The 15,262-nt window shown below is 41.1% G+C and overlaps 1 protein-coding gene across 1 annotated transcript in view; it reads right to left on the bottom strand.

Moving 5' to 3' along the window:
• Nucleotides 1-15,262, bottom strand: part of SPIRE1 (spire type actin nucleation factor 1) — a 472,800-nt gene that overhangs the window by 105,052 nt on the left and 352,486 nt on the right. Inside the window, exon 10 of the mRNA XM_029590957.1 lies at nt 10,482-10,572. Coding sequence (XP_029446817.1) covers nt 10,482-10,572 — 91 coding nt within the window. The remainder of the gene's footprint in view (nt 1-10,481; nt 10,573-15,262) is intronic.

Here is a 15,262-nt window from a genome sequence, read left to right as displayed (position 1 = left end):
GGAACTCCATGCTGCCACTTTAGCGGAATACTGCTATGTTAAACGCATTCCTAGGGGTTTGCGTATTAACAAAGCGCCTTCGCTATTTGCAGATGATAATATATTCATCCAAAAATGGAACTCTATCCTTAACAAGTGCTCCCACGACTTGATGCTTTTGATAATTGAATATACTAAAATTCAATTAGAAGTATTAAAAAAAGATATGGATTCAGAGCTTACCAGAATGCAAAATGAATTACCTACAGATTCGTTAATAAATCAGATGAGTGAGCTCCAACAACAATTGGATGAATATCGCGCTGAAACCAAAAAATTCAAGATCAGTAAATTTTATCGGGATGAAAAGGATTACAATGGGGGTTATGTATATCATTGGATGCAGGTTAATAAAAAACAGAAATATTCGAAAAAGAGAGGTGACTTTTCTTCTTCTTCTGATGACTCTACTGATGATTCAGATGATCCCCATAAAGGAAATAAGAAAGATGGGAGGAAAGTAAGATTCGCCGATAATGATCATGGGGGTAACAGCTATGATGTACAGCCACAATCTGATCCGAATTTTTTGGAACAGCGCGCTCGAGGCACCAGAGGGACCCGAGGGTCCCGGTTTCAAAAAACCAGAACCAACAACTCCAGTTACAATCTGCGACATTAAATGAGAGCATTACCCATACTGAGGTAATGTCTGTATTTAATCTTTCCGACAAAATTCTTACTAAACCTATGTTAGAAGTGCTTAACAAAGGTTTATCTTTTGTTCCGGCATGTGGGTATGACTCGTTTCTTACTCGTACCGAATTGTATAAGTTTTTCAGGCGGTTGCACATTAAAGAATTTTTCATGAATGAGGATAAACCTTTAGAGCGAGGTGGATTATATAAACCATCGAAATGGACTCCGTCGTCAGCTCCAAGCCATCTATTGCAAACATTTCAGAGTTTAGTATTAAGGGATGTAGATTTGTTGGATTTGCAGAGGGATTATGTTCAATACAATCTTACTAAAGAACAATGGCAAGCTATGATTCAGTTGCGTGATGATTCTTCCATAAAAATTAGCGCCGCCGATAAAGGGGGCGCGATTGTGGTAATGAATCAGAAAGACTATGATATAGAAGTTCACCGGCAATTGAATAATCAGCAAGCTTATAGAAAATTACAGTATAATCCTACATCTACATTACATTCACATGTTACCGAGCTTTTGGAGATAGCTAGGAGAGATAAGGTAATTACTAATAAGGAACATCAATTTTTAAGTGTGGCTTTTCCCACCACGGCACACTTATACATATTACCAAAAGTCCATAAGACTTTAAATAATCCTCCCGGTAGACCGATTGTAGCCGGTATAGGTACTGTGTTGGAACCTCTTGCTCAAATGATAGATCATTATTTACAGCCTCAAGTTACAGCAGTACCTTCTTATGTGAAAGATTCCACCGATTTTATAAATCAATTAACAGAGGTATCTGATATTCAATCTGATTGGATTTTATTGACTGCTGATATCACCTCGTTATATACTTGTATACCTCAGCGCGAGGCATTTGAAATAATCAAACTGGAGTTGGCTAAAATCGACATGAGTTCCAGGAGATTAAATTTCCTCAGTATGATTGCTGAAATTGCATTAACGCAAAATGTGTTTAGTTTTCAATCGGAGTATTTTTTGCAAATTGAAGGCATTCCAATGGGTTCGCCCATGGCCCCCAGCGTGGCTGGGTTGTATGTTGCCCAGTTTGAAAATCAATATGTCTATCATTCGGTTTGGTACCCGTATGTTAAAATCTGGAAACGTTACATTGACGACCTGTTCTTTGTTTGGAGTGGGGGGAGCAGTGAATTAGATTTGTTTATGCAATTTTTAAATTCTTGTGATCCTCATTTAGAATTTACATTTACTAAACATAATCAATCCATTGTGTTCTTGGACATGAGGGTACAGATTTATAATGGGAAACTGATTACGTGTGTCCATAGGAAGAGCACGGACAGAAATACCCTATTGCACTATCAAAGTTTTCACCCTAAACAGTTAAAAGACAACATACCGGTGGGCCAGTTCCTCCGGTACAGGCGCCTATGTACCTCGACTGCAGAATTTAAGATTCAGGCTACACAATTGAAGGAGAGATTCCTTGCTCGAGGGTATTCGAAGTCTGTTATTAAAAAAGCATATAAGCGTGCATTGTACGCTAATAGGGACAACTTATTGATTTATTCATCAAAGGAATCACCTACTAGACTCATTTGCACTATTCCATTTTCTTCTAGAGTTAATCAAATTAAAGAAGCCGTTCGCACCCATTGGCATGTTTTGTCTTCATTACCTTGTTTCAGAGACAAGCCCATATTCGCCATTAAAAAACGCCACTCTTTATATGACAAATTGAAGGGTCATCAAGTAGTTGATGAATTAAATTCTCCTCATGGACAGGTTCCTTGTGGTTCTTGTTCAGTGTGCTCCCTTACGCTGCAATGTCAGGTTTTTGTTCATCCGCATTTAAAATATCCTTACCGCATCCCCCAAGTGTATGACTGCAATACAAGTGGGGTGATTTATGCAATTGTCTGCCCATGTAATTTAATTTACATCGGACAGACAGTAAGACCTATACGTTATCGTATTATTGAACACCGCAGTCGGATAAAATCAGTCCGTGAACATGCCCCTTTAGTAAACCACTGGGTAAAAAAAATCATGTGGTGGAGGATATACGGTTTTTCGTGATTAAACAGATCACGCTGAAGTATGGAGGTGATTTGTCAACATTACTGCGAAGAACAGAACAGCGTTTTATTTTTAGTTGGCACACTGAGAGTCCAAATGGGTTAAATGGACCGATTGAGTGGAATGCTTTTTTCTAATCAGCTTTTTTAATCATGTTAACCTTTTCCACTTGTAGTGGTGGTAACGGTGCATTGTGATTTGTTGAAGAGGGAATGTTGTCTCCTATATAAAGTTGTTCAAGGTTTTGAAATTCGTATCGCTGTGGGTGACGTCGGTCTACGTCACTTCCGAGGAAATGTGAGTATGGGACAATGGTGGCGGCACGGTGGTTTAATAAGCCTTGTCGAGGTAGGTTTTAACATTTTGGTTCTTATATTATTACAGCGTCATGACAGTTTGAATACGTGGGCCGGTTGATGTGGCAAAAGAGAGCCTTTGGCTTTGTCGTTAAGAGACAGCGCAATGGTATTACATCGTGAAATTTGTTCGCCACAGGAACGGCAGTTTTGAAGTATCCAGTTTTTCATAATACCTCTTTATAGATATGTTGCAACATTTGGGCGTCTGAATTTGGCTACAGGGAGTTGAACATGGCAATGTAAGTTGGACTTTGATGGATACAATTTAACAATGAGAATGGTCAATGTCTTTGGAGCTATTGCATTTGTAGCCCGCGGCTGGAATGCAGTATGTGTAGGTAGTTAAGAGCAGTGTGTGTAGGGATAGGGTTAGCTCAAGTAAATGGTTGGAGCGTTATAGGGCCATTCAGTGTATGAGTTGATTTAGTTTCATCATTAAAAATTTTTTTTATATATAAAAATTTTTTTCAATAATAAGTTTGTTAAAGACAGATTTTTTAATCAAGGGGAATCATTGTATTTAGATATAGGTCGGAATATTCAGATGTGAGTTAAACACATTATGATATAATATCTATTTAGATTTACATTGGCTTCGTTATTTTTTGCAGTGCATGACTGCAAGGATAACGCTATTAAAATAGTCCCTGAGGAAGCCTCAAGATCATTGAGGCGAAACGAAGATATCTTTTGTCGGACCTATTACAGATGAACTTCAAACTTGATGAATTATTATACACGTGATTTTTTTGCATATTTGTACTTAAAAAATTGAATGTATAAATATAGAAGAAACATTTATGCATTAATTTTGGCAAACTTCATGCAATATTTTTAGTGTGGTGTATGTGGATGGATGTGCTAGCTTAGTTTTAATTTGTCTATGTAGGGTTAAAATATGGGGGGGTTTTCTACATTAATAAAATATTAAATTTATATTATATGTCTCTCTATTCTTGTTATATGTTATTATAGTGATATAGGGAGTTGTACTTGAAAATTGCCCTTAGTATTGTTATACCTAGTCAGGTACTTGGACTGGCCACTGTTGGAAACAGGATACAGAGCTTGATGGACCCTTGATCTGACCCAGTATGGCAAACCTTATGTTCTTAACAGGACAAGTAATCCTGGCCACCATCAAATTCTTGCAATACTGTATAAACAATTGACAACAATAACATCTCAATACTGATGCTTGTTCATATTATTTTAATTTGGGATGGCTCTATTGAAAACTATATCCTTAAATGTTAAAGGCTTGAATTCTCTTCACAAGAAGAGATTAATGCTGAGAGAAGCAGAGCACTTGAAAGCAGATATTCTATTTTGTCAAGAAACACATCTAAAGAAAAGAAATGAGTGCATGTTAAGGTCTGGTTCGTATCCACAACAATTTTTTGCATCTTCCACGGCTAAGAATAAATATGGTGGAGTGGACATGCTGTTCTCACTAAATTTGGTAGTTGACAGTACATCAGATATTAGCGATCAAGAAGGGCAATATATAGTGAAAACCGTATTGACTAATGAGATGTATACAGTGTTAAATCTTTATGCACCTAATACAGCTCAGGGCTCTTTTTCTGATTCTCTCTCGCAGGTTATGTCTGAATGGGTAGAGGGGCATCTTATCATTGGGGGCGATTTTAATTTAACAAAATATCTTTTCTTGCATAACTCCCCTGGGACAAGAATACCTTCAAAACAACATAGACTTTAGATATCTGGAGGTTATGCAACCCATAACTATACTTTTTTCTCTAAGGTACATACCTCATACACAAGGATAGATTATTTCTTAGTGGATAAATCCTTGGCCGCACTAGTCCTAGATGTTGATATAGGTCAGTTAACTCGGTCAGATCTTGCCCCGATTTGGATAAATGTGAAATGTACTGAGGACACACAGGGAGGCATTATTGGAGACTAAATGACAGTCTGCTAAATGACAAAGAAATCACTACTCAGCTGCAAGCTGACATCCAGAATTATTTCATTAATAATACAGGTGAGATTTCACCAATCACTTTATGGGATTGTTTAAAGGCGGTTGTAAGGGTAAACTCATTTCATGTGCCTCATTTCTTAAGAAAAAGGAGGAAAAGTTAAGCCTGTGGTTATTACATCAGATACCTCAAAAGGAACAAAGACAGAAGAGAACACCAGCTAAGTCAGTACTGGACAAATTAGTTTTGCTATGGTCTGAACTAAACTCCTTGGAGCTAGCAGACATCTTGTATAAGATGGATCTGGTAAAACAGGAGTATTATGAATTTGGAAATAAGGTGAGTCAGACGCTAGATAGAAGACTGAAAGAGAAAATGACAAAACCAAATCCTAAAAATCAAAGACAGGCAGGACAAGCTTGTTTATGATGCTCAATGCATAAGCAAATGTTTCACTCAATACTATGGGGATATGCCCTGGATAACACTATATCAGAGGAACTGACAGAAGCCAATTTGACGAAGGTGACGACACGGACACTGTCTAAAGAAGGCCAGGAAATATTAAAACAGGGAAGTTATAGTATTGAAGGTACACCAGGTGATAAAAGATCATAAAATAGGCAAGGCTCCTGGTATAGATCGGTTTTCAGGGAAGTTTTATAGAACCTTGAGTTCTGTTCATTTGCAGTCGCTAGTATCCATGTACAACTCTTTATTGGCAGATGGATGTTTGGCTCCTGATGTTAATAGAGCTGGTATTATGGTATTGGCAAAGGGAGACAGACGATACCCTATGTGGCTCCTATCGACCAATTTATCTCATTAATATTGATTTGAAAATCTTTGTAAAAGGTGTTAGTCTTAAGGTTGGGGAAGGTATCTTCAGCTTTGATACACTCAGATCAATCAGGATTTGTACTGGGGAGGCAGGCATCTGACAATGTTCAAAGAGTTCTGAATCTCATTTGGTGGGCCCAGTATAAACATGTTCCAACAGGGTTATTTGCAATGGATGCTAAAAAGGCGTTTGATGGGGTACACTGACCGTTTCTATGTCAGGTACTTGAAAAGATGGAGATGGGAGGGAACTTTATAATTTGGATTAAAGAATTATATGGTAAGCTTTTGACATGTATAAAAATTAAGGAGAATATTCCCTGCCCTTCCCGGTAGGCAGATGTAGCCATTTAGAATGTCCATTATCGCCATTCTTTTTGTCCTCTCTTTGGAAAATTTTGCAGAGAAAGTCAGATGAGATGCTGGTATAAGAGAGACAGAGTTGGAGGAGGATTTCTATAAGATGTCTCTGTTTGCTGATGACCTCCTATTTACTTTGACTGAACCCGAACACGCCCTTAGGAGGTTGAGGGCCAACATGGAGAGCTTTGGAAGGCTGTCAGGCTTTAAGGTCAATGAGGATAAATCTGAAATTTTGAATATATCAGCTCCTGCCAGATTGACAGAGAATATAAAGAATCTTTTATCCTTTAAGTGGACGAAAGAGGGAGTGAAGTATTTGAGGGTTTAGATACAAGCTTCGTTGGATAAGTTACTTTAAATTAACTATGTACCCTTAGTTAAAAATGTCTCAGCATCTTAATAGTTGGGATAAGTTCAATTTTGCCTGGATGGGGAGGATAGCAGTGATTAACATGAATATTTTGTCCCGTTTCTGCTATTTTTTTTCAAACACTGCTGATCCCAATACTGGATGGGCCACTTCACCAATGGCAGAAAAAGCTGTTTGGCTTTGTTTGAAGGAGGTGGCCTCCAAGAGTAGCTAAGCAGGTTATGTACCAACTTAAGATTCGAGGTGCTTGGGGGTTCCATAGTTAAAATAGTATTATGTAGCAGCCCAATTATGGGAGGTGACAGACTGGCAAAGACAGACAAAGAAGAATCAATGGGTGCAATTAGAGAGTAGCTTGGGGGGAGGAGTTCCCTTAGAGATTCTGATTTGGCAAACACCTAAAGTGCAGTATCATGTAGATGTGCTTTTATCACTCTCTAAATTGACAATTGCGATAAGGGACAAACAGAAATGCATTCCTGGTAGGAGACAGGGATTACTTCTATAGGTCATCATTCTATTGTAAAAAAGAGTTTCAACCAGGCTTCTCCACAGATGCCTTTCTTCACTGGAGAGAAATGGGATTAACTAGAATGGAGCAGGTATGAGATGGCAAGGGTATATTCTATAAATTTACATCAAACATTTTGCTCTGCCTTCAGGAGACATATCCATACTAGCAACTTAGACACTTTATTCAGTGCAAAGGGATACAGAGAGATCTGACCAGAGGGAAGACTATTTGAAGGGTTTTGTGAAATGACAGACAGGATAACCAGAGCCATTTCCAAGGTATATGTATTTTTGTATTTTGTATTTATTAAAATTTATTGATCGCTTAACACAAAATAGGTCTAAGCGATTTATAGTAAAACATACATAAAATTGATATTAATGACAACACATACACAATATGCCTTATTGAATAAGAAATTACTACATAAATTGAAGCATGTAGAGGCATGGGAAAAAGACTTGGGTCATCAGTAAGAGAAGATAGCTTGAGATGCCTGCTTTTTATGAACAGGAAAGAATTCAGTGTCATCTGCCTTTACTAAGAATAGTTATAAAGTGTTATGTCAGTGGTGTTTAACATCTGATTGTCTCCATAGAGTATTTCTTGAAGTTGATGATCACTGCTGGGGAGGATGTGGGCAAAGGGGCACATCCTTTCATATATGGAGGGGGTGTCTCCTTACTGGGACATGACACAAACTTATACAACAAATTACAGGGATAACAGGTTCTAGAGAACTGGAGGTTTTATTACTAAATATCCCACTCAGATGGGATATTTCTCTCTCTCATTTTTGATAGGCCACATTATCATCGCTGCTAGGTGTGAACTGGCAACTGTTGGAGGAAAAACCAATTCTTTAAGGAGACACAATATGCTATATGGAAAAACTTACAGCAATCAGGTGAGATGTTTAACAGAAGTTTAATAGTATTTGGTCTCCCCTTGTGCATTGCAAGATGAAAAAAGCAGTTGAGGTTGGTTTTAATGTTTAATTGTTATTGATTTTGGTGTATATGCAACTAATAGTAATCTATATTATCATCAGTATAAGAAAGCAAGCTCTAGACATAGGAAGAAGGTATGGGTGGGAAGTTAGAGCTTTCCCTGCAGATGTCGTCCTTACTGGGTAATATTATGAAGTTTAATATGTGTTTCTGTCCTGCCTATATGTAGCTGTTCTGGAGTAACAAAAGTCTGTGACTGTTATTTGGCATCATGTTATGATTATCTACAGTTGAGTATGTGCATTTCTGTAGTGACTTTAGCTGTGATGGATGACACATGAATGACACAAATGTATTAGACTGTGAGAAGTATGCCTGAACAGAAAACCAACATAGAGAAGGAAATCCCCAGAAGTCTCTGCGTGTCTTTGGCCTGCCTGGGCTGAATGGACTCTGAGTGACTTACAGAATGTCCCTGGATATCTGTAGAAGCAGGCAAGCTGGCACCAGACAGGTGATGCCTATTCATAGGGTCACAAAGAAGAAACCACAGGGGAGCTTCAGGCACTATTCTCAGGAGTTTGTAATCAACATAACTACAGACATGTTGATTGTCTTGTCCAGTAAGAGTTTAACAGAACAAAGAGAGCCATGGGAAATGGGCTACACATCCTGGGAAGCCAGTCAGGGTAGTTGTTAGCGATGATGTTATCATGCAGTTGACATTACAACTTATGTAAATGATCCTTTGGGCAGTCATGCAAATCTCTAGAACCTTCTATCCTTTTCCTGTATTTGAATGTTATCTATAAAACAAGGGTCACTTCCTGTATCCAGGGAGATGCTGGTCAGTTTGTAAGACTAAGGGCACCCAGTACCCAGCATCTCCCGAGAACACTTATATTGACTAATAAAAATACATTATACTTTTTACTGAGCCTAAGTGTTCTTGTGTCCCTGGCCATAAGTATAGAGTGTGCTTTACAACTGCAAAATGTTTAAAAAAGATTAAACTGAAAAAGAAATTGTTGCTGACAAATTGAAATCTCTCCTCAAAATGCCCAAATGAGAATAAAGCATCCAGGGATACACAATATAAGTCAGAGATATACTTAATTGCCTTGGCACTCAATCCCTGAAAACCATAGGGCCGGATTTTAAAAGGGTTACGCGCATAAGGTACGCGCATAACCCTTTTAAATCCCCCCTGCGCGCGCCGAGCCTATTTTGCATAGGCTCGGCAGCACGCGCAAGCCCCGGGACGCGTGTAAGTCCCGGGGCTTGCAAAAAGGGGCGGGCGGGGGTGTGGCCAGGAGGCGTGGTTTTCCATCGGGGGCGTGTTCAGGGGGCGTGGCTGAGTGTCCCGACACAGCGGTCTGTGTTGGGGCGTGCTGCGCCAGCGCGCATAAGTTACTACTGTCCGGAGGCAGTAGTAACTTTTAAGATAAAGGTAGGGAGGGGGTGAATGGAAAGTTCCCTCCGAGGCCGCTCCGATTTCGGAGCGGCCTCGGAGGGAACGGGCAGCACGTGCAGGGCTCGGCGAGTGCAAGGTGCACAAATGTGCACCCCCTTGCGCGCGCCGACCCTGGATTTTATAAGATACGTGCAGCTACGCACGTATCTTATAAAATCCCGCGTACTTCTGTTCGCGCCTGGTGCATGAACAAAAGTACGCGCGCGCATAGATTTGTAAAATCTACCACATAGTCTCCAAGCCCAAAAGACAGTGTTGGTTACCTAGAAGTGGTAAAAAGCTAGAGATAGTCCAATCAGTTTCCACTGGGCACAAATAAATTTCCAAGCCTGTTTAACTGCAATAAAAAAGGGATAATACTTCAAAACAGCGAGTGCTACAATCCGTTAAATGTAAAGCACCTCATGGTGAAAGAGGATATAATATGGAGTCAACTAAACTCAGATTACAATATTTATATTTTCCCTGACTCCCAGTCCCATAGGAAGTGAAAATAGCAAGCAGAATTATAAAATCTAAAATCAGGTATATTCATATCAACCAAAGGGTGATTATTTATCAAGATCTGAATACTGATACGCCTAGATTTGCCTCTCCAAAGAAATCCTGTAACCATAGATCTTAAGTAAAGTACATTCTTCCTATACAGTCAACATGGAAGCATCTGCAGAGGTTTGGTATTTTCTATAAACCCAAAATAACAAACATCTCTTACCTTAATAGAATAGAAGACCACAAAACTAAAAGATAGAGCAAGAAAGGAAATAGAAAACTAAGGGAAGGGAAGGAAAGAAAAGATAAAGAAGGAACGGGTAAAGGAGGAAAATGAAAACTTAAAAGGTGGAAAGAAAAAGAAAAGGAAAAAAACAATGACGTAAAAAAAGAAAAACGATAAATCATTTTATTCCCAAAAGGTTGCTTACCCTTTTTGACTGCAGTGGCTTCAAACAAAATCTCTTCTGTCTGGGAAGGAGATGCACTGCTGGTGCTCGTGGACTGATGCATGGACTCCTCCTGTGAAGAGGTGAGGAGAGGAGGGTTAATAGTGCATCTAGCATCTAATACACTGCAACCTGTCACCGATTTCCAAGAAGAAAAACCAGCCTGTCTTGTGTTAGTGTGAGTGCAGCATTACCTCAATCAAGCACTTGGTTCAAAGGTACATCACTAGCACAAACAAGTGTTAATAAAATTAACACGAAACACAATGAAATGTGGCTGCCTGATCATATGTATAACTAATAACTCCTCAAGGGACTGGTGGGCTGCTATTAGGCAGTAGTCCCGCTTTACAGCAAACCCTTTATAACTAGACTTGGTTATTCAGAAGCCCTCACCACCAACACTAAAAAAACAAACATACAGCTGAACTTTAAATTTTATCTTCCAAAGTAATGCTTGGACAATAAGAGCAATCCCTCTTTATAACAAGCACATTTGCTGACAGCAAATGGTCTATATATATATATATATATGGACCACTCTGTGTCTGCTTCTAACATCTCCCCACTAGAAATTTGTGACTTCTCAGAAATCTGAGGAATTTTCAAGGGAAATCACATTACACTGACTGTCAGGTCGATCCAGTATCGTCCGCTCGAGGATTGCCCGTCTGTAACGTGCTCGTAGCGCACAATTCGGGCGCGCAAGGCAATTCGGCGATACAGTCTCCAGTTTCACGCGTCCGTATCGCTTCTGAAACAGACGCATAACCCTTTCCGCACCCGGCATGTAAATGAACGAAAAAGCTGTATAATGAAGGAATTAGCTATTCCCCTGCGATACTGTAACAGGCGCTGATATTATCTCCTCCGTAACCCGCTGTTCTGCCGCGGCCTTAACCTGCTAGTTTACCGCCTCCTCCTAGTAGGAGTTAGTGTAGTGTAGTGTAGGGTAAAAACATTGCTTACCCGCCCTGGTCCCGTCCGGTCTCCTGCAGCCCCGTCCGGACCGGACGGGGCTGCAGGAGACCGGACGGGACCAGGGCAAAAAAAAACAAACGAAAAAGTAGCAAGGCTCGGGCCTGCTATGGTAAGTGTAAAAAGTGTAAAAAACAAAAAACCTGTGTGTTATATAAAAAAATAAAACAATTTTAAATACCTGTCGGAGGGCCGTGGGTCCAGGCGGCTGGTGGGCGGCGGGCAGCCATCAGCGGCATCCGGTAGTCCCTTCTCCCTTCCTCCCTCCCTCCCCTGCCTGGATGAGCGCCAAAATCGCACGGGCGGGTCGGCAGCGGGGGGGGGCGGCAGCGGGGGGGCGGCAGCAGGATCCGGGAGCGGCGGGTAGGCAGCAGCGGGGTCCGGGGGGGTAGCGGCAGCGGGGTCCGGGGGGGCAGCGAGATCCGGGGAGCCAGCAGCGGCAGCATGTTCGATCGAGCAGGCAGGTAGGTGGCAAAGTAAAGATGGCCGCCTGCACGGGAAAATCGTGCAATTGGCCGCTGAAGACGTGACGTCACGACGTTTGGCGTCACGGGGTGTGACGTCACGTCTTCAGCGGCCAATTGCACGATTTTCCCGTGCAGGCGGCCATCTTTACTTTGCCACCTACCTGCCTGCTCGATCGAACATGCTGCCGCTGCTGGCTCCCCAGATCTCGCTGCCGCTGCCCCCCCCAGACCCCGCTGCCGCTACCCCCCCGGACCCCGCTGCTGCCTACCCGCCGTTCCCGGATCCTGCTGCCGCCCCCCCCCCCCCCCGCTGCCGACCCGCCCGTGCGATTTTGGTGCTCATCCAGGCAGGGGAGGGAGGGAGGAAGGGAGAAGGGACTACCGGATGCCGCTGATGGCTGCCCGCCGCCCACCGGCCGCCTGGACCCACGGCCCTCCGACAGGTATTTAAAATTGTTTTTTTTTTTTTATATAACACACAGGTTTTTTGTTTTTTACACTTTTTAAACTTTTTTACACTTCCTGGTGCCTGTCATTTCAAATGTCATTTGAAATGACAGGTACCAGCGCACCCAGGTTACTGTATAGGCGCTGTTACAGCGCCTATACAGTAAAATGGGTTGCGCGGGCATAACCCTTCCCTAACGCTTCACAGCCGCGGCATGCATTTGCATGCGATTAGAGGAGAGTATCGGGGAGTTAGTGAAGAGAACTGTGCGTGCGGGGAGGAAGGGTGCGCCTGACACTACCTCACTGTTTTTACCGCGGCCTTACTGGATCGAGCCGTATGTAATTCAGCAGAGAAAAAGGGCCCACCGCTTGTGTGCTAGCAGCACACTTGGTACTGAACTCAGCAATTGAGTAGGGAATTCTGTAAGTCGCTTTGGTCCGCAAGCATCTGTGTTTGAACTGTGAGACTTTTTTTTTTCCCTAGAGCAATGGTTCCCAACCCTGTCCTGGGGACCTCCCAGCCAGTCAGGTTTTCAGGATATCCACAATGAATATGCATGAGAGAAAATTTGCATGCAGTGCCTCTATAACAACTCCCCTAGAGAATATATAGCCTCTTCTTTTTTAGGGACTTCCCATGCACTGGGCTTCTGTGCATCAGTTAGTCTGAGAAAAATATTGTTTGCAGATCAGCAAGGTTTACAATGGTGCCAGTTGAGGGAGTTCAAGAGACCAGAGTCTCAAGGAGCTTCTAAGTGGAGGACATTAGTGAAAGCCTCCTCCCCTCTCAGATCCCAGGCTAGGTTTGGCCTGCAGTAATGAGCATGTTTCTGTAATGAGCACTATTTCTGGAGGGCGTTGGGGAGACAGATATGCCTCAGGATTTAAAGATTACCAACTACATTAATTTTCCCTCTCTCTGCCAGAACATATTAAAAGGACATGGAGGAACAGAATTGCAACATCACTTCAGTCTCTCTCAGTACAATACTGCATAGAGATATAGGTTATCCAAATAATTAGGTGTCTTTTTTTTATTGGCCTAACTAAATTCATGTCCCTATTAAATCATTTTATGTTTACTTTGAAGTGTTTGATCATTTTCATTTTGAATGTTTTACATTCTTGGATACTTCCAAATTTCCTTTTTGGTATCCTGCACATAAGGTCCCTGATTTAGTGATCTGGTCATGAAAAATGTTCCCGTACTGAGTTGAAGTGGTGATCATCTCAGAGATGTGTGACCTTGTGTCAGCGGAGGTTTACTCTTGTCTAACTTCTGGCCAGTTTCGCCATTGTAATCTCCCTCTTCACATTTTCTGAGCTGAATATACAATATACTACATTAGAGAAGCAGCATAAATAAGGGCTCCTTATGTTGAATGACTTTCACATGAGGTCCTGGGATATGTGCTGGCATAGTTTGCAAGGATTTGTGCCAGTTGCTTCTTTACGTCTCTGAAGTTTGCTTCTTATTAGTTTGTGCTTCAGGTTAGGTGGTTGCCAGAAAGTTAGCTCTGAAGGTGCAGGGAATATTTTTTTCAGTGATTCAGGATCCAGGAGTAATGAATGTACATCTTTTATGATATGTTTAGTTTTTCCAGCTCTGGGTTATATATTATTAAAAAGCATACTCGCTCTGTGGTTTTCCTCTCTTTGTATTGCAGTACTTTACCCTGGCTGTTTGTAAGTGAAGGTGAAATTTTCTTGGAGATTAAGAGGGGTAGCCTTTTTGTTTGAAGGATTCAGTTAGGACTTTCAGGTATCTGACCCTATGTTTTGGGGTAGAGCATATATGGCGATCTGCATGGCTTGTTGTATATAATGGACTTTTTGTTATTAATTTAATAAAGCATTTCCTGAAATTCTAAGCAGCTTACAGGACTCACATTCATAAAATTCAACAAAGAATGGAAGCTGGAACTGTGACGGTAGAAACATCTGTCCAAGAATAGCACTCAGAATTAAAATTAGTCACTTCAAAAGAAACATAAAAGAACTTAATAGAATCATGGGTTTTCACATCCTGTATCAGACAATTCTGCAGTCTCCTGTCAGTCTTCTCATCACTCTGCTAACAAATCAATACCCCTTTCTCCTTTCCCAATACCATTATAATGTAATCTGTGAATCAATGGTATATTTAAGCAACATCATCCTTTGTCTTTACCTGCTTATTCTCGTGACTAGAAGGCATTAATAAACATGTGGATAAAGGTGAACTAGTAGATGTGGTGTATTTGGATTTTCAGAAGGCGCTTGACAAAGTCCCTCATGAGAGGCTTTTAAGAAAACTAAAATGTCATGGGATAGGAGGCGATGACCTTATATGGATTACAAACTGTTTAAAAGACAGGAAACAGAGAGTAGGATTAAATGGTCAATTTTCTCAGTGGAAAAGAGTAAACAGTGGAGTGCCTCAGGGGTCTGTACTTGGACCGGTGCTTTTCAATATGTTTATAAATGATCTGGAAAGGAATACGACGAGTGAGGTTATCAAATTTGCAGATGATTCAAAATTATTCCAAGTAGTTAAATCACAAGCGGATTAGGATAAATTGCAGGAGGACTTTGTGAGACTGGAGGATTGGGCATCTGAATGGCAGATGAAATTTAATGTGGACAAGTGCAAGGTGATGCATTATAGGGAAATATAACCAATGCTGTAGTTACACGATGTTAGGTTCCATATTAGGAGCTACCACCCAGGAAAAGGATCTAGGCGTCATAGTGGATAATACATTGACATTGTCGGCTCAGTGTGCTGCGGCAGTCAAAAAAGCAAACAATGTTAGAAGTTATTAGAAAAGGAATGGAGAATAAAATGGATATGCCTCTGTATCGCTCCTTGAGTACTGTGTACAACTC

Source organism: Rhinatrema bivittatum, chromosome 2 (genome assembly GCF_901001135.1).
Source record: "Rhinatrema bivittatum chromosome 2, aRhiBiv1.1, whole genome shotgun sequence".
In the NCBI taxonomy this organism is placed as follows: Eukaryota; Metazoa; Chordata; class Amphibia; order Gymnophiona; family Rhinatrematidae; genus Rhinatrema; species Rhinatrema bivittatum.
The sequence above is the reverse complement of the archived record's forward strand: the minus strand, read 5'-3'. Positions and strand labels throughout refer to the sequence as shown.